At 40.1% G+C, this 20,942-nt stretch overlaps 1 protein-coding gene across 2 annotated transcripts in view; it reads right to left on the reverse strand.

Annotated features, from left to right (window-relative positions):
• PDZRN3 (PDZ domain containing ring finger 3) overlaps positions 1-20,125 on the reverse strand; it is a 276,234-nt gene extending 256,109 nt beyond the window's left edge. Inside the window, exons 1-2 of one of the 2 annotated variants that reach the window (XM_012543574.3) lie at positions 19,409-20,125; positions 942-1,028 (exon numbers count right to left, since the gene is read on the reverse strand). In XM_012543574.3, the coding sequence (XP_012399028.2) occupies positions 942-1,028; positions 19,409-20,125 (804 nt within the window). Of the gene's footprint in view, positions 1-941; positions 1,029-19,408 lie in introns of those variants that run through there. The other variant, XM_023498126.2, reaches the window with a different exon arrangement.
• Positions 20,126-20,942: the final 817 nt, after the last annotated feature.

Here is a 20,942-nt window from a genome sequence, read left to right on the forward strand (position 1 = left end):
TCACTTCTCTATGTGATGCTATTTTCCATCAGAAGAATGCCAGCAGCACTTTGAAGACAAGAATTGTTTGATTTCATCTTTCTATGGAAGACCCCACTCCCTTCACCCCTGACCCCATTCACTCTTCCCTCTCCAGACTTCTCCACCTGCAGGCCAGCAATTGAGTCCTTGGGGGCTTCTTTAGGTTTATCTTTGCCTTTAGATTATGAGGTCCTTAAGAATAGCTCATATTTTGCTAGCTTTTATTTGTGGCGCAGATGATAGTCAGGTATATATAGTAAGTGCTCAATAAATGCTATCTCCAGGTCATTTATCCAGTGCCTAACAATGTAAGACCTGGAAGGACTTCCGGTTATTGTTGAAAAAGACCATGGAACCTATGTTGTTTCATTCTATAGATGAGGAAAATGAAGCAGATCCCTGCCTCCTTTCTACCTGTCAGGGAAGGTTCAAATCAGAAGCAAAATAGTGAACATATTAGAATTGTGGAGTTGGAGGGAGATTGAACAGAGATTTTTAGACAAATAAATTAGTAATCAGTCTCTGAAAAACTCAGAGTTGGCCAAATAAAAGATAATCCAGATATTAAAGCTTCTAGCCTTAGAATCTAAACAACACATTCTAATAAGTATAGGAGAAAGTGACTTATTAACTATACACATCACACAGTACTTAATTCAGCAGTGTCTAATTACCAGATAACTGGAAATGGACCCCAAGCAAACCTGTTTAATTAGCTATGATCCCCAGGACAGTGATATTTGTGAGTGATGAGATAGACAGCACCTTATAAACTTCAATATTAGATTATATTAGAAAGACATTTGCCCCAGAGAATTGTACAAAGTCACGCAGGTTTCCCATCCTTCACCCCCAAGCCCTAACCCATATGGTTCTCTACAACAGGAAAAGGCAAAAACACATTTTAGCAATTAACATACCACACACGGTCGGCCACCAATAATATTAAATCCCAGAGAGCCAGAGTCTCGATGAAGGACAAGAGTCATTGTTTTCATTTCTTCACCCTATAAGGAAGAGGTAAATTAATTCAAAACTTTATTTATCAACAGGAAATTGCTAATGGGGATTTTCAAACTCAATGTATCATTAGTTCACAGGTCATTGAATTACCCATTTTTCAGCTAAGAGTACTGTTTTGTAAACTGCACCAAGGAAGCCTTTTGATCAACAAGAGGTGGTGAATGAATCTTTGGGTTAGATTACCAGTATTTCTAAGTGTCCTAAAGCAGCACCTATGAGTTATTGAGGACCTTCCCAGTCAGGATGCCCAATAGAAGAATGTGTAGGGATGTCTAGACATGTCTGAGGCATACTTTCCATGAGTGTGATTCCTGGGTCTGCAAATCCATTTTCAGGCTGATTGCTCTATCATGTGCTGTCTAGACTTCCATTATTATGTTTGCTTCTCCAAGCTCAAACCAACAGCATCTACATCAGATCATGAATTGCTCAAAGAACAGTCCTCTCAAGTTTTACATATCCCCAAACTATCAACAGTATTTACATTGCAAGAATCAACGAAAATTAAGCTTTAAAAGTTGGACCCATTTTTGGTACATAGCAGAAAAGGCAAAATCCCACTTATCATTCAAAGGACATTAGCAAATTAAGGACAATTCAAGATATGTGAGCCCTAGAATACTGAAAACATTCTTTCCAAGACTAGGAAACTCCCTTAAATCAAAAATCCCTGGAGAGGTCACAGGTGCGCTGTGGTAGACAATGAGTAGGAAAGAAAGGGCACCTATATAGGGTTAGAAAATTTAAATGAATTTAACTTTCACAGAAAACTGTCAACTCATAATTTTTTTTTGCTAGAAAAACTAAGTTATTTTGATAGCTAAAATGCTTACAGTAATCTAATAATAATAATAATATTTATATTTCACTTTAATGTCTGCAATGTGCTTTTCATATCTCACATGATCCTCACGATTCTAGTATTATTATTCCCTTTTATAAATGAAGAAACTGAGATGGAGTGAGGTCAGATGACTTTGCCCAGTGTTACACAGCTAGTCAGTATCTAAAGCAATATTTGGATTCAAGTCTTCCTGACTCCAAGTCCAGCCCTCTATCCACTAAGTATATTGAGTACAAAAACATGGTCTCTCTGAATATTAATATAACAAAGAGGTTTACAGACACATGAAAAACAGAGATGTATTCTGAAATACGTAACTATAAAGCAAAATCTCAGAGTTCACAGAATCGTCCAGGAGAAAAACAAAGTTTTTTTTTTCTTCTTATAATAACAAATCAGTTAAGAGACAATTGGCCTTTGAATAAGGACCAGGGTTCAAATCGCACCCCTGCCACTAATTGGCTGTGAGTCTAGGCAAATACCTTAATCTCTCAGTGATCTAAGAAACTCAAACTCAAACTTCTACAGGAAAGGGGTTATCTACCTTGGTTCTATATGGTGAATTCTCACCACCTTTGAAATTCCAAATGCTAACTCCTCATGCTGTCCACCCTAAATAACTAGCTTTCAAAGAATGGCCTCCCTTGTCCAGACAATCCACTTTTCTGAGCTTTACTATCCCATCATTCCAAAGTCCTGCTCCACTGACTGCAATACTCTCCAGCCCACGGCTCTGGCTCCAGATTTGGGAAAGATGCCTTTGTCCTGGGGAGCCAAATGAAATGAAATCATTAATGACTAATGAGCTGCACTGTGGAGAAGTTTTCATTTCCCAAAGCCCTTAAGAGCCAATTCTCCTGCATCTAGTTTGTAAACTGAAAGTTTTTTTTTTGTTTTTACTGAGAAATGTTACTGAAACAGACACTTTACTGCTAAAATCTCACCAAAGCAGAGTCACTACTTTTCAATAACAAAACAAACTTCAGATTCCAAATCTCTAATAAGCAAAATGTGGCATTCAAGGGAAAGTTTAATGAGAGCAGAAACTTTACTGCTGATGTGTCACTTCATGACAAAAAACAAATAGTACTTTATAGCAAAGAGAACCCTAGAGGTTCTACTATGTCACTTTTTGGGGGAAGTGAAATGAGCTTTTGGATCTATGATTCCTTGGCTATAGGAAAGTCCCAAGCACTGAAACTTCCTCCACTGATACAGATGTTAACTGATCTGTAATTTCTAGTCTAAAACTGTTGTTTCAGAGACCTGGCCAGACTCACTCAATATGTATCAAAATTCCTTAATTCACCATACCATGATGCTTCTCACCAAGCAAATGAGATTAGAAATAGAAATGGTTACTGAGAAGTAACAATCCCTTTTAAAGGAAAATTTCCATAAAATCAGTAAAAATTTAACTCACTAAAAACCAGTAAATTCATGCTGGTTTTTAGTGAGTTAAATTTTTACTGATTTTATGGAAATTTTCCTTTAAAAGGCATTCTATTTTTTAGTACAATAGAAAAGGTCTTAGGTTTGGAGGGTCTGAATTCAAATCCTAGCTTTACCACCATTCACCAGCTATGAAACATTTGCTAAGTCACTTCTCTCAAGTGCCAAATGAAAGGGATGCACTGGAGGGTTTCTAGGATTAGTTTCAAGTTTGTATCTACTGTTCTAAGATCTTAATTTGGTCCTCAGACGGGTCAGTCAATAACAACCACTGTCCTGCCAAATAAAACAAAAACTGCTGAAAACACAATGATCCTGATTAAGAAGTATAAACTATGTAAGAAACCAAAAACTATCTGCTCTGTTGCATTGGAAAGGTAAAGGAGCTAGGTTCATCCAGACATCTGAAGAAGTTATCTTATGTATCTGGCTTTCATGAGCAATTAATGATAGAAATTGAAATAGTTACTTAATAATGTAGTGCAGATGTTTTGAGCGAGTGCATTTTTCTCCTCACATGTCAGTCTGAAATTGTCAATCAAATATTCAGAAAGGCTATTTAAGTCATACCACATGTGACCTGATCCCCAGTAACCCTTGCAAAGGTAGTTTTCCTTCCTACTGCCATGTAGTATCTTCCTCCCCTTGAGATGATAGAGAATACCATTTTAAGAGACAGATAAAAGGGGCAGAACTCGAGAATGAGGAGAAATCCATATTTGGTCCCATCAAAGGGCTCTGTTTCCTTAAGTGCTTCATTATAGGGAGGGCGAACCTCTGACGCGCTCCCACGGCCCTACCCTGGAAGGGAGGGTTTGAGCTAAGTTGCAGTATATTTATCTGAAATGTCAAAGAAGATCTAAACAGAGTCCGGGCCTCTGAGAACACTTTCCAAAGTGAAACAGGCCAACATTTGAGATGTACAAGACCACAGAAGCAGAAAAAGTCTGAAAGAAAAAAGCTGACTAGCACCTGAAAAATCCAGTTTCTCAGTCTCTGCTGTTGTTTTAAAAGTCACTTATCCACCAGTGGATAAAGAAAAATGTTCTTCTTTTTTACATGCATTTAAGTTAACAGATTTATTAGGCACCTATTATTTATGAAGCATTGGGCTAGGTTTAAAAGTAGGATACAAAGCTTATAGCTAAGACTGTCCCTGCTTCCTAGGTCCTCCATGGAGCCCTGCCCCACTAGCGTATGGCCTTCCCAGGTGACCTCCATAAAACAATCATAAGATACCTGCATGCATACAGAACAATCACAAGATGCATGCATGTATAGAACAATTACAAGATACATATGTGTATGTACAGAACAATCATAAGATAATACATGTGTATGGAACAATCATAAAATACATACATGTATATATAGAAGAATCATAAAATACACACATGTATATATAGAACAATCACAAAATACATACATGTATATAAAGCAATCAAAATACACACATTATATATAGAACAATCACAAAATACATACATGTATACATAGAACAATCATAAGATACAAACATGTATATATAAAGCAATCATAAAATACATACATGTATATATAGAAGAATCATAAGATACACACATCTGTTTATAGAACAATCATGAAATACACACATGTGCATATAGAACAATTATTAAAATACATATATGTATATATAGAACAATCATAAAATACATACATAGATATAGAATCATAAAACACAGACATGTATATATGGAACAATCACAAAATACATATATGTATATAAAGCAATCATATAATACATGCATGTATAGATAGAGCAATCATAAAATACATATATGTATATATAAAGCAATCATAAGATACACACATGTATATATAGAACAATCATAAGATACACAAGTGTTTATAGAACAATTATGAAATACACACATGTATATATAGAACAATCATAAAATACATATATGTATATATAGAACAATCATAAAATACATACATGTATATATAAAGCAATCATAAGATACACACATGTATATATATAGAACAATCATAAGATACACAAATGTTTATAGAACAATCATGAAATACACACATGTATGTATAGAGCAATCATAAAATACATACATATATAGAATCATAAAACACATACATGTATATATAGAACAATCACAAAATACATACATGTATATATAGAACAATCATAAGATACACACGTGTTTATAGAACAATCATGAAATACATACATGTAGATATAGAACGACCATGAAATATATACATGTATTTAAAGAACAATCAAAATACATATATACATATACAAACACAGACTTGTGCTCATATAGATATAGATATAGATAGATATAGATATCCACACATGTATATCTCCTACAGACCTTTTTTACATCACATCAGAATACGAAATCTTTGAGAGCACAGACTATTTTCTCCCCTTTTCTTTGTACTCCCAAGCCATAGCACAGACTATTGTACGTCGTAAGCAATTCACAAATATTTGCTGGTTTGACTTACAGCCTACTGAGGGATAACTAGAACAAATGACACGTGATAATTGCATTAGAGGGATATAAAGAAAAGCTTTGTTTACTTATTATCAAAAGGAAAAGGTAATTACCAGCTCTAAGAGTGAAGTGGGATGGGGTGATGATCCCAGGAAGGCTTCATGGAAGAAAACAAAGTCTTAATTGGGCTTTAAAAGGTAGGTCAGAATTTATTAGGCAATGTAGCATAAATAACAGAATGGGCCAAGGTTTGGGTACAAGGACTCTGTGAACCAGCATGTTTGGCACAACAGGCAGGCTAATATATCAAGTACTTGGCAGGAAATTCTATGAAATCATAGTGGAAGGACAGAGCATACTTAAAGACAGGGACCATTTTTTGCCTCTTTTCTGTATAGCTAGCATTAGCAGGCACTTAACAAATGTTTGGCTATTGAAGGACTTTAAATACAAAGCAGAGGATGGTGAGTTTTATTTCAGAGGCAATAGGGAGCCATTGATGATTTCTGAACAAAAAGAGATGACCAACTATGCATTAGGAAGTCTGAAGTAGTATGAATGATGTCCAGTGAGCAGAGAGAAAGTGAATGTGAGAAGTCCTCTTAAGAGGCTTCTGCATTAACACAGGTATAACCCAGGGCTTATATTAGGATGGAGGCAATAGGAATAGAAAAGAGAAATGACTAAAAAAAAGTATTATGGAATCCGATCTCTAAAACTTGGTAAACTAAATGGGTATGAGAGGTGTTGGTTGTTCAATTGCTTTTCAGTCCTATCCAACTCTTTGTGACTCCTGTTTCAGGTTTTCTTTTCAAAGACACTAGAATGGTTTGCCATTTCCTTCTCTAGTTCATTTTACAGATGAGGAAACTGAGGCAAATAGAATTAAGTGATTTGTCAGGGTCCCACAGCTAGATTTGTCTTCCTGTTTCAGACCTGGCACTCTATACACTGTGCCACCTAGCCACCCTGACATGAAAGGTGAGGAAGAGGGAAAAGTTAAAATTGAAGATTTGCAGAATTTCTAGTTGCAAGAAACCTGGGAAGTGATCTCACATTACCCTTTCATTTGACAGATGAGAAAACCAAGGCCTAAGAAGGTTAAAGGTAATGGTAAGGTTAATAAGCAGCAGAACTGGGATCCACACCCAAATTCTCTGGATTTCAAATACAGTGCTTTTTGTTTTGAACATGAGAGACACGGTATCACTGACAAAAATAGTAACATCAAGAAGAGCCGGTTTAAGGTAAAAACTTATAAACTCAGTTTTAGACATGTTGAGTTTGAGGTGCTAGTGAAATGCCCTCTAGGCAGGCGGAGATGAAAGTCTGGAGCTCAGAAGAGACACTGGTCTCTACAGATACAGATTTCAAGTGATTTAAGAGTAAAGATGAAGGTTGAAGCCATGGAAGAGAATGAGATAAATGAGAGTGAGTGTGGAAAGAGAAGTTGATGGGCCCAAAACAGAGCCTTGAAGAATCCTCCCTTTAATGTGGGCAGGAAAAGTGGGAAGGAGACACTGAAAGGATCCAGGAGGAAAAGACATCAAGTGGGATGAAATGTCAAGAAAGGGGCAGCCAATAATATCAAAGGTGCCCAAGAGAATAAAACATGGCAGCTGAGGGGTAGGGTTGGTGGTGCTACTGGAATGGATCGTTAGATCATTTCTGACGTGAAAAGGGAGTTTCAGCAGAGTAGTGAAAAGTCACAATTCAAAGAACTAAGTGCTCGGTCAGAAAGTGGAGGTATTGGGAGCAGATAACACCTTCAGTGGAAGAATGTAGCCAGATGGAAGGAAAAGATCGAGGAAGGACACAGACAACATGGAGTAATGGAGAGAGAGACAGACTTGGATTTGAGAGACGTGGGTTCAAATTCTGTGTCAGTCTTACAACTTCTATGGGAATGTGCAATGTCCCGGCTAGCTTTCTTGAGGATCTCTCTGGAGTCTGAGATCAAGCTTAAGCACACTCTCACTCGAGTCTCTCTCTAGTCTGCTTATTTCAAGTCATTTCAGCCCTTCTATACCTTAATACAATTACATCACAACAGCACACTGAACATGTGCCAAATAATGTAGAACCATTACATCACCATACCAAGTATATGTGAGCTAGAGAACCATCATCTCATCAAACACACTGAGTGAACACCCTGCTGTAAGTATCTTTGCTTCAAGTATACTTTTCTCAGAGTTCCAGCCCTCTACAGTAATGGGAAAGTCATTTACATTCTCCAAGCCCAGTTTCTTCATCTCTGCTAAGAGTGTCAATACTTGCTCTGACAGTGCCATATTCAAATGTGAGCTACTATTTTTAGAACTGATTAACCTTCATCTATAAAATCAGTTGGATTATTTAAAACTTTAAAGTCCTTTCCAACTTTAAAACTCATTAGATCTGGAGTATAAGCAGTTAATGGCATCTGATATGGAGAGAATGGATATCAAGATTGGGGAACAAGTTCGTCAAGAAGTAGACTGAAGTGGCTTATCAAAGTGTTGTGGGGGAATTGAGCAGTTGGCAATACTAAAAATAAGAGAGAAATAAAACACTTTGTTAAGTTGCCTCAAAGTTTAATATTTAATTATTCACAATCATCACTCGCCACATGGATATAAGTCATTACTGGTTGCAGCATATGATAAACAAGGAACTTCAAAAAAAAAATAAGGAAATGGATAATCAAAAAAGAGACAGTAGGAAAGGATGACAGGTAAACAAGCTGAGCACTCGACTGATATCTTCCTGATGTCAGGAAGGCCCCCCAGAACCCTGGGTGCACCCTCTGTAGTAAATTTAGGAAAAGACATTGCCAGGAGTCATAAGTTATAGCATGGGCAGGGATATTGGGTTATAACCTGTATCACTGCAAGAGGTAATCACATTGATGAGATCACAGAGCAATCTGAATAGCTGAGTTTTATTAAAGAAAAAATGCTAACACTGTACTTAATTTTTTCAGTTTTAATAATGTTAATTAATGATGTTAATTAATTTTCCTAACCTTAACAATCAAATAACTGATAAGGATTAAAGACAGATAATTGGTGTAAAAATTATACTTGCATCATCCAAGAAAATCATCAGTGTAAAAAATACACTAATGGTCAATACTCTTAATAATGGTTTGTTCCTCATGGCTTCAGAGATTGTAAGTAAGAACAATATCTTTAAAGATATACCATTACCAACCACAAAAATGATTTTAAACAGCAATAGCTTATATTACTGGTCTTCTCTCTCTCTCTCTCTCTCTCTCTCTCTCTCTCTCTCTCTCACACACACACACACACACACACACACACACACACACACACTTCTACTTTCCATTCCTGCAACTAGTTTTTAATGTTGTAACAATTGATGAACTATATCAAGATTCCTGTGGTGATACTTCAATAGATAGTGCTTCGTTCTCACTGATACTGGTACCCACCCCCTCCAATGAATCTTTTTGTGTGCCTACTAATCTTCTGAGTGTCTTTCCATTAATGCCCCATATGGGGTACACCCAATATGTTGAGGGCTTTCCACTAGAGAACCTTTTTTTATGTCATGATGCCCTTGGGAAGTCTGGTGAAATCAATGATCCCTTTTTCAGAATTTTTAAATATTAGAAGAAAATGCTAATTTTCAGTTAGAGGGTTGTGAAAATAAACATGTAATCCCCCCCATCTAAGTTAACAGACCTTTCCCTCAAATGCATTCATAGAACCACTCCTCCTAAGTGATCCTTGCTCCAGAACTTTTATGAACTCTTCATATTGCTGTACCCTACCCCAAACTCCTCTGTCAGAGCCAAATAAACTGAAGTGAAAGTGTGGACAATTATCTGACTCACAGTTTAGTCCAATTTTTCAACATGGCTTCCTAATTATGGTGAGAGATCTAGAAATTCCTTGTTTTCTCATCCATTGTGAAGAAAATGTTTATACCCTTATCTCGATCACAGTCTTCTTCAGAAGTAATGTACTCATACATTCCTTACCCTTTAAGGAAGAGGGTTCATCTGTACCTCTAAAATCCAACCTAAAACAGGAAAGGGAACATACAACCTTTGTCCTTACTTCCCTGATTCGGGTTGACTGAAATGGTGTCAGCTGATGGAGTACTGGACAGATCTAAGGACAGCAGATAACAAAGTGTTGGAGATGGACTGGACCTCAAATCCTTTTTTTGGGATCTGCCATTAAAGAAGCTATAAGACTTTGAGGGAGTTGCAATCTATTCTGGATCTCTCTTCTATCACTTATAAACGAGAAAGTTAATTCTAAAAGTTCTTTCTATCTCTGAAAAAGGATGAGGGAAAAAATACCATGGCAACTTTGCCTACTAATTTCTCTCTCTGATCTAGTACTTTCAAAGACAAAAGAACAAACATGGAGCAGGTATTCAAGGTAAGGCTGCTGGAACTTGTGGTATAAGACTGGGAATAACGGTACATAGATACAATGACAGACATAAACAGTGGAGCCAAACTTGCCCAAGAAACATGGGTCTGTACCCAGCACCAGCTTTGCAGACAAGATTCTTAGCAAGTCGAGTGGTGAGAATTAAGTCGAGATTTTGTTCAGACTTGATAAGTGGGAGATGCTTAAAATACAAGATGTGTAGTTGATAGAGGATAGCTAAAAGCTACCAAGGTAGAACAAAGGATGGGGTTGACCTTAAGGTATAAGAGAGGCTATGGAAAGAATGAGGATGAAAGACTGCCAAGATTTAGCATAAAGAGTTATCTGGAGTTAAAATATCTCCCCACTTCTCATCTAGATGGTACAGTGAGTAGAGGATTGGGTCTTAAGTCAGAAAAACCTAAGTTCAAATTCAAGTTCAGAAACTTACTAGCTTTGTGACCCTAAACAAGACATTCAATCTCTATCTGTCTCAGTTTCCTCAAAAGGAAAACTAAAATAATAGCAACAAATGAAATATTTGTAAAGCTCTTAGCACAGTGCCTGGAAGACAACAAGCATGTTCTCTTCCCCTTGTCCCATCCTAGCTGTCAGGTTTCCCTGGTGAAGGGAACAAGGGAGAAGGGACAAAGGAAAGAGTTTTCTGCAGCCTACATAAAGAAGATGTTTACATCAATGATTTTCTTCCATTTTGCAATGGAGATGTTCATAGGTTTTCTTTCTTCCTTTTTTTTGGAAGGCTACGGGGGAAGGAGGGGACATGAGTTGTCAAAATGTCTAAACTCAGTTTGACAAAAAGCCAAAAGAAAAGCATGATTTTCTGACTGCTCATCCATAGGAACAAGAACAAGCAAAGGAGGGCTGAATAGCTCCATTGGTTTGTTACAGACTCATCCATGCTGAATTTAGAAAATGAAAAAGATCACTTGATGATTTAAGTAATGTGAAATGAAGGATGGAGCCTTTTGTGCTCGAAGGAAATTACCATTTGTTTCCACATCAGGAGAACAACAGAATTATTGCTGGAAACCCAGCGATTTGGTTTAGAACATCATGAATTCATAGCACAAAAGATGAAGACATATGTCACTCTGAAAAGCAAATACAATGAGAAAATTATTTTTATCATATATTGGAATGATCCAAAATTTGACTAACTAGCAAAGTATAAGTTTAAGAAAATAACTCTGGATAAGCAAGGATTACCTAAAAAAATGAAACATGTGTCTAGCTTTAAAAAATAATTCTTTGCAATGAGTTTTTCAAAAAAGTGTATCATGCTCTGTGTTTATAGTTCCTTTTCTCCATGGTATTACTCTGGCCCCATTATCTTATGCCATTCAAAGCTCAAAAGCTTGGAAACTGGCCATAACCAGATGAGTGCAAGGGAGTCAGCTGATGACAGTGTCAATGCCAGTTTTTCCAAGACATTTTTGATGAGTGGCTCCTGCTTATCCCTGTTTCCAATTGCCCCACCTGGAAAGCTGCCCAGCATGTTGTGAAAGATGTAACTGACCGTCTGGGTCATACATCTGGATGACACCCTCGACACCTTTTAGTTTTCCGGAGATTATATAAAATTCATGTCGTCCGATGCTGCTCCTAGTACTGCTGCTTTATGCGGACAGCTGGGAAACAGCCCGGGGGCTGCTGATGAACTGACAAGAAACATACAGGAAGTTAGGAACTCAGTGGTAGATATAAAGGGCAAGTATTGGGGGAAGAAGATGAAAAAGAGGCAGTTATAGTTACTAGAATTGTTTTTTTAAAAAGTTGTTGATGATGATGATGATGATGATGATGATAAAGGCTAGCATTTACTTAGCTTTAAGATTGGTGATCATTTTTGTAGCTCCCATTTACCCTGGGAGATAGGTGTTGTTGTCCCCATTTTACAGATGAGAAGACTGAGACAAACATGGTGAAGTCACTTGCCCAGAGTTATACAACTAGTAAGTATCTGGGACTGGTTTTGAACTCAGGTCTTCCTGACTCAGGTCTAGTGTTCACAACTGCATCTACAACATTACAACAGTAAAATACAGTGAAGAACAAGCACGTCCTCATTCAAAACATTGCAGGGTTATTGTTTCAGAAGCATGTCCCTTTGAAGGTCCACATTGCTCTCCCCAGCTAAGGTGCTTTTGAATCTTTCTCCCACTGGTCATTTTTTTTCCCTCTTTCCTCCATGTCTGGCATATTACTGGTTCCCATCAAGGTCTAAGCTCCAGGGCCATTTCCTCCTTAATGCCTTTCATGATACCTTAGTTGTTACTGCTCCCCAATCCCCCAACCTCTGTTGTTTTTCAGTCCCTTCTGAGTCTTTGTGATTCCATTTGGGGTTTTCTTGGCAAAGATACTCAAGTAGTTTGCTATTTCCTTCTCTGACTCATTTTACAGATGAAGAAACTGAGGCAAAGGGATAAGGTTACTCAGCTAGTAAGTAATCTAGGCAAGATTCTAAGCCTATATTATAAAAGAGTTGCAGACCTACAGTAACAGAAGGAGTTTCAGGCACCTTTTCCCCATTAAAACAATTTTCTTTAAGAAACAACTCAGAGAATATTCATGGATGATATAAACAAAAGGATTATCAGTCACTGGGGTACTCAAATAGATCTGCAAGATGGGTACCCTTCCAATAATACAGATGATAACATATCCATACCTCCCCATCTTGTGTTCTCACATCAATTCACCATGGCGGCTCATCCAAAATTCCCCAAATTCTCTTGACATACTATGGATACCAATGGAACATAGAGACTTCAGGAAACAAAAGCAAAAAAAAAAATTAAAATTGGGTTAAAGCATAAAAATAAATGGAGACTGGATACAACAGTTAGTTCCAGATGGTAAGAGTTTGGGATGTGGCCTTCTACCAAAATAGTACTTAAGAAGATGTGAAGTGATAAAGGGAAGCAGACATTCAGACAAAAAGTGAAAGAGAGTATGATGAGGTGGTTCAGTGGCTTTAGAACCTACAGAATTTTTTTTTTTTTTTTTTTTTACAAAACTTTGTGTTCCAAATTTTTCTTCCTCTCTTCCTTATCTTCCCACTCCCGAAGAAAGCAAGCAATATTATATAGGTTAAATCCGTGCTATTCTTTTCAACGTATTTCCATATGTCATTGGGCCTACAGAATTTTTAAACCATATAGATTTAAAACCATGAATTTGATCTGGGCCAGAACTTATAGGATCCCAGATATGGAACTGGAAGAAGCCTCCCAAATCATTTAGTTCAGTAGCATCAAATTCAAAAAGAAATGACAGGACCCTGTAGGCTGCATGTTGACTTAGAAAGCCACATACATTTCTTAAAAAAAAAAAAGCACATTAATGCATTGTAATCAGATAGGAAGTACATTTTGATATGGTTCTGCCTATGGGCTCCATGTATAGCTTCACATCTAACACCTCTGATCTAGCCCATCAAGGATGAGGATTTGCCCAACCTCACACAGCTATTAAATAAATTTCTGAGACTGCATTCAAAACAGCATCTTCCTAAATCCAAGTCCAGCGGCCTTTCCACTGTCTCAGGGCCAAATAATACATTTTTTTTCTTTTAGAAATTTAAGTTAAAAATGTATGAGAAAGATAGTTTTCTTTCCCAGTATTTCCAATAATAAACTTGGCTTTTTAAACATTGTGCTGTTTTCAAATGGCCTCAGCAGAAAACCTCAAGATGTGTGCTTTTCTTTTTCTGCACATCTGTTTCTCGGTTTGTATGGCTGATTTTTAACAATGTTCCATCTGCTTTTTTGTTTGAACATCCACCGATATCTGAAAACGAGTGCTTGATAGTTACTGGGAAACCAAAAGCAACAAAGGTTTGCTTCCTGTTTTAAAGCAGCCATACACATCTCTCTTGGGTATGGTGAGAGGTAATTTGGAGAGGGGCAAAGGACAGGAGGTTAAAATAAAAATAGCCATTTTTACTATTTGAGGACATTCCTATCTGAAACACAACAAAACTAGGGCAGGCCAATTTCTACTGCCAGTGAAGTCAGGAGTTCTTATTACATCATTTTATAGTCCAGAAACTAAGCTATCCAGTTAATTATCTTTGATAATTTGAAACAGCATAAACACGAATCACTGAAACAAACAGATGATCAGAAACTTAAACTGTCATTAGTCCCATCACGTTCTGTTCCCCTGGGGCTTTCACCAGAGCTGCTAAGAAGAAGGAGAACAGAAGAGAACATTGAATCTATCTTCTTTCTGCCCAATTCTGACAATATTACTAGCAAGTCCTGCAACTGGTCAGAAATTTAAAACTGGGAAATAAGGAGTCTTGCCTGATTCATAAATGAGATAATGCACTGTTGAATAATGTGTGGTTATTTCTTTTTCATGACAATCCTTGCAAATAGTGCAAATATTTCTTTAGAAAATCCTATTTTTTTAAAGAAAGTATTGAAGCACATTACTTTTGCAATACTTACTTCTACTCCAATTTTTTAGAAGATATTAGGTTTTCAAATACTTCATGCATTAAACATATATTGGGAACTGACTCAGCTCCCATGTAGGAGTTCTAAGGTAACCTCTTTATGAATTCGCCCCATCTCCAGTCATGTTACAAGACTCCTAAGAATTGCATTTCTGCAAGGTTTCAAGATAGAATCACCCACTAACTGGTCTCTAAAGACTCACCTCATCTCCATTACCACTGCGAATCTCATCCTCAGATTCTAATTAGAAACAATTATCCAGAACTTAAGATATATTAGACCATCATACAAATGAATCTAAAAAATACAATCCTTGTTCTGTAGACCCACACAAAAATAGCAATGAAACTGAACAAGAAAATACTCAATCCCATATGTTATTTTCTCTACATAAACAATGCCCCACAACTTCCTTTTCTGTAGTAAATGATTAGAATATTATCAACATAAGAGTCTACCTAATAAGTAGCTCAGAGCTTTGTACATAGTAGGTATTTACTAAATGCTGGAAAAAATGTGGTTAATTGGGAAATGATGATTGTTTCTTAGAGCTCTACAGAATGGAATATTTGAATGACTCAATGGATAAAAGTTGATTAGAAGCTTTGGCTCATTCCCCCCTCCCCCAAATCTGAATTCAGAGTAAATGAGGAGTGATATACTGGGAAGCACACAACACTGCCAATGAAATGATTCAGATAAATTAGGAAGGACAACTGAGAACAATAATCTCACATATAGTGCCATCACTTGTTGCTTAATCACCCCAAACCACTACATTTCCCACAGTGTTCTTTTCATTCACCAACCCAAAAAGAATAGGCATTAGAATATGACAAATATATTGTCTTATTCTGATGCAGAATGACTTAATTCATAATTCTTTTAACCTGTCAATCAAATGACAATTCTAGAGTAAAAGGACCTGGATTCAAATCCTATCTCTGAATCTTTGCTACCTCTGTGATGTTTGGCAAGTCACATGACCTCCTTGTGTCCCAGTTCCTTCATATGTAAAATCTGGAGGTAGAACTAGATTAAGTTTTTAGGTTTCTTTTATGATCTTAAATTGCTAGGATCAAATGATAAAAAGAGCACATCAGAGTTTTGCTACAGCACTATCCTCTACATGCAGGCATGTTATGAGACCTTTTGAGTAAAAGTGTCTTATAATGAAATGATTTGGATATTTTATTAAATGGATCTCTTTGAATGGGGCCCAAAATGGGCAAAACTTATAATTGATTCTCATCCTCTAGTTAGGATCATCCTATGATAAATTCTGAAATGTAAATAATAAAGCGAAGCCAATTCCAACTTCTGGACAAAACTGTTCTCCCATCCCTAATTCTTTTCATTTGCAGCACACAGATCCCAGGGCTTAATCCACTGCCTTTCACACAACAAAAGCCAATAAATACTTATCAATAGAAGATGAAAAAGATGTTTGGGTCTTCATTTTCCTTATGAGTGGCTGAACTCCAAAGTGTTGCTGAACTGAGCAGAACACCATTTAATTCATTTATCAACAATGTAGTGAGAACATTTGGTGTGATGTTCAGCCAGAGAAACTCTATTGAGTGGTGTGCACTTTTAGGTAGTTGGCTCAAGGTGTTTCCCACATCTGGAAAAAGCTTTTAAAACAACTAAACTGTCAATTAGGGTCACTTACTTACGGTAGTTATAAAGAACAAATATATTTATGTGATGTAGGAGGCTATAGAAAACTTGCTCTGCCTGAATGACAATCTTGAATTGAGACCAGATTGGCCAAAATATTCTCTTAAACAATTATGAACGATGAGGGAAGAAAAGAGAAAAAGATCCATTTTTTCAATGAAAGCCCATATTGGCCTGGTAATCTGTGGTAATATTACCACAAAGACAGCTCTTTGAATTTCGAGGGAGACAAATACATGCCTTGAGAACTATCCAACAATAGGACATTTCAGCAGAGCCAATGAGCTGGATTCAGTTGAATCCAAAATCTTTTGCTCCTTAGATAAAAACTATCAGTTCTCGATTATTCAAGAAAAGCTGTTCTAGAACCAAATTGGTGGGTGACAAAGAGAAAGACTGAGCCAGGGCCCAGAGTTATAGCGCCATAACAGATGAGAATTATAAGAAGCCCCTTTGTCTTGTGGATATAGCAACTGAGGACTAGAAGAATTAAATGGATGATCGAAGGTCAAACTCATTAGATTGAGTCAACATTCCAATCCCTACCAGGCAGCCTTTTCCTCTGAATATATTTTCCAAACAACTCTGAAACGAAGGGGACAGCATCATACCCATCCTGGCCCAGAGCCAACTTTAGATCGAGGGACACCTTTTAAGACCCTATTTGCCTCTTGATCAGTTTTCTCTTTACTATTCAAAGATGTGACTGACATAGATTAAATGGTATTTGCTCATTTAATGGAATACTTCCAATTCTTTTTAAAGCTAGTTTATATTAGAATGGGGACAATGAAAGAGGGGATGTGATTTCCTGGCCATGGGGAACTTCAACCAATGCAGCTTTGCCACTGTTTTGCAACCTACGGTCTTAAAAAGTTGCCTGGGACACCCGAGAGCTTGAGTGAATGGCTCTACTTGGCACAGTACATGATAGAGATGAAACTTGAACTCAGGTCAACCTAAGTCTGACCTTGGAGCAACTACACATGCCCCAAATACCTCTCTTGCTAGCTATATACCACATACAATGAAAGCTGTAAACATCAAGGGAGTAGTATTTTATGGAAATCCACAATTTTAGTATATAATAATCTATAATACCAAATTGAGAAAAAGTCATTTCCATTTATCTGAATATTGACATTAAGTCCCAATATCAAATTCTGTAGATAATGAAAGCCACAGAAGGCCCTTAAAAGGCTCACTACATCACAATGTAGTATTATGGAGTGCCCAATTGTTTAACCAGAACAAAACAAAACAATAATGACTCAGTTCAAAAGGCTTGCTTGGCCAGATTCTGGATTGCAACCACAAATGGTTAACTTGACTTCAGGAGATAGCTTGATATCTTCCAGGTTTCCCTAACACCTAGAATATGCTGACTGCTGATACGTCCTACTTCTGAGACGACCCAAATCATGTGAGGTAACTTGGTGTCAGTCTTTTTTTTTTTTTTTTTTTAAATAGATGACCTCAATTCTCCATCAGAGGCATATAAAAGTCCAGAGCTCAACACCAACTTTCAAAGAAGTTTTGCTGGGCAAGATTACATAGTAACATCTTGTCCCCCAGCAAAATCCTTCAGATGATCCTCACTCCCACCCAATTGATCTTCAAAACATACAGTTTGAGTAAATGTATCACATTTTTTGATTCAGAGAATTTACCCAAACACTCTAAAAGGGAAACAAAAAGGCAAGAAGAAATAATAAACGAGCTTAACAATGAATGATAGATAAACTCCAGGGGAGTGAATGGCTTATTTATAAATAAAAGTATCACTTTTTCAGGAAGTCCAAATTGCAAGACAAACTTTGGAAACCTATTAAGTGGCCCACCACCGGCAACACTAGAAGGATAAGCATCAGGTAGGATTAAAAATAGTGTTTCTCTTTTTATTTTGGCAACACACCCTCACACAGCCCTTTTGTGTGCTTTCGGAGCAGAGCCCGTGGTGAGTAGCTGAGCTGTAAATATTTGCCCTTCGCCCAGGGTCCGCCAGCTGCTAAGACTGCAGCTGACAGACAGACATGTCTGTGGGCGAAGAGGGAGAAAGTATGTCTGAAAAAAAGGAGGGGGGGGGGGTCCTAGCAGACCTTGATGATACATATGCCAGGAAACTAGGGGGAGGGGAGCGTGGCCCTGGGGGAAGAGTTCAGCACCGAGGCAAAAGTAACAAAGCTACCGCCCAGATCCCCTTGTGCCCACCCGCATTCCCCTACTCCCTCCCCATCGGCCCCCGGAGGGTGTCCCAGAGTCCGGGTGGGCTCAGGGCGCAGCTTCTATTCCCAGCTCCGCATCTGCTCCAGTTACCCCGCCACAGGCAAATAGCCCAGCCAAAGCGGCGGCGCCCCCATTACCCTCCCACTGTCCCCACCCCCACAACTTCCCCCAAAGCAAAGCAACGAGCCAGCGGGGGGTGGGGGGAGTGGAGGGATGAGAAGGAAGGAGAGTCTCCAACACAGGGTTGTTGTTTTTTTTGTTTTTTTTTTTTCCTGCTAGCAAGAAGTACCAGCCTGAGGTGCCTTCCCCGATTCTTCCCCAGTACCCCTGCAGAGGAAAAAGGGGGAGAGAGGCAGGAGACGAAAGCAGGAGAGGAGGCGATAGCTGGCGGATAGACTGAGGGAGATACCAGGAAAAGAGGGCGCAGTAGATGCTGAGGGAATGGGGGGAGTAACTAGTGGAGATCGATACTGGTGAGGGAGAGGCAACAACTGAAGGAGGGAGGTGATAGCTGGTGGAAAGTGTAGCTGCAAGAGAGGGGACAAGAGCTAGGGAGAGAAAGCTCGAGTTAGGGGAGGAGGGCTATAGGACGGTAACTAGAAGAAAGGGACGATAGCAAAGGGAGAAGGGAGATAGAGATAGTTGGAGGAAACAGGGCGATAGCTGGAGAAAAGGGGGCGATAGCTGCGGGAAGTTGAGACCCGGTTGCGGCGAGTGGCAAGAGTGGGAGGCGATCGATAAGGGCGGGGGCGTGCTAGTGGGGAGGGGGGTGGGATCTGGGCCAGGGCGCCCCTCCCCGCGTCCTACCTTGCTGCCCGGGGAGGCGACGCTGCGGCTGAGCGAGTCCAGCCGGGCGCTATACTCGGTGAACTTCTTCTGGTAGCGCAGCGCTGTCATTTGCAGCTCCAGCTGCACGGCGGCCAGCTGCGCCACGAGCGACTTCTCGCGCTTGCCGGCCCGCAGCGCCTCCTTTTTGAGCTCCTTCTCCAGGCCGGCCACCTTGGCCTGCAGCGCGCCGCTGTGCGCCTTGAGCGCCTGGAAGCAGCAGTGCGCCCCGGGCCGCAGCTCGCCGTGGGTCAGCACCAAGCCGCAGCCCTGCTCGCACAGGCCGGCGGGCCGCGCTTCGCAGCGCTCGCGCATGTGGCTGTCCACGTCCTTGAGGTTGAGCACCTCTCCACAGCCCGGGTGGCGGCAGCGTGCCGGCGAGTAGTCGCACATTTCGACGTGCTCGCCCAGCTGCTGCAGCTTCACCACCCGCTCGCAGCCGCGCCCGTGGTGGTCACACTTGATGTCCAGCTTGAGGATGAGGCTCTTGAGCGGCAGAACGTGGTTGAGCTCCTTGGTGGAGATCCGCTGGCACTGGACCGGGCAACTGCCCTGCTGCACCACCCAGGGCAGGACGCAGCCGGCGCAGAACACATGACCGCACGGGGTGGTCAGGGGGTCCTCCAAGACCTTGTTGCATAGATTGCACTTGAGGTCCGGGTCCACGTCGCCGTCGAAGCGATCCAACTCGAAGCCCATGGTCTGCAGGCTTGGGCACGGCTCGGTCGGAGAAGGGAGCTCGGGGCCAGGCTGGGAGAGGGGGGCGCGGGGCCGGCCGGGGAGACCACACACACAAAACGCTCAGCCGCAGCCGCCGCCGCCGCCGCCGCCGCCACCAAAAGTTTCTAAGAAATCCCCAACTCCCGGGAGCGGTGGCGAAAGTGGAGCGGCTCCTCCGCCGCCGCCGCTCGTCATCGGGAGAGGCGTCCCAGACAGGCTGGCTGCGCGGCTCGCTCTCCCCGGACTGAGCTAATTGCTCGAGACTTCCTTGGAAAAGGCTGGAGACGACTTCTTTACCGCATTTGCGCGAGTTAACGCGCAGCTTTCTGCCCGAGGCAGCCCGCCTCTCCTCCCCCGCGCAAAAGGGGGCGGGGGGTGAGGGTCAGGGTGGGGAGGGGGACTGGGGACCTGGAGGGAGGAGGGCGATTGCTTGTGGAGTCCTTAAGCATGCGCAGGGGCGAGGCTGGCGATCCAGGTTCAGTTAATTTGGGACAGGGGTGGGCGGGGGAGGGGGAGGAGGAGTGGGCACTTTCCTTCTCTCCCCTCCCACCCCACGTCAAGTTGGAAAGGATGAAAATAAAGCTCGGAGAGGGAAAGCGAGGGAGAAGGGAGAAAGAGGCTCGAGCAAGATGCAGAAACCTTCGCTGCTTTTGTTAATAATACCGTGCATCTGTGAAGACGTTTCAAGGCTGTTTCCCCCCTTTTGGGCTGTCTGGCCCTTATGCTAAGAATCTGGAACGAAAAGTTTGCCAAAGCTTATGTTCTTTATTTCCAGGATAGTTTGGGGGGGAAAAAG

This window comes from Sarcophilus harrisii, chromosome 1, assembly GCF_902635505.1.
Source record: "Sarcophilus harrisii chromosome 1, mSarHar1.11, whole genome shotgun sequence".
NCBI classification, from domain to species: domain Eukaryota; kingdom Metazoa; phylum Chordata; class Mammalia; order Dasyuromorphia; family Dasyuridae; genus Sarcophilus; species Sarcophilus harrisii.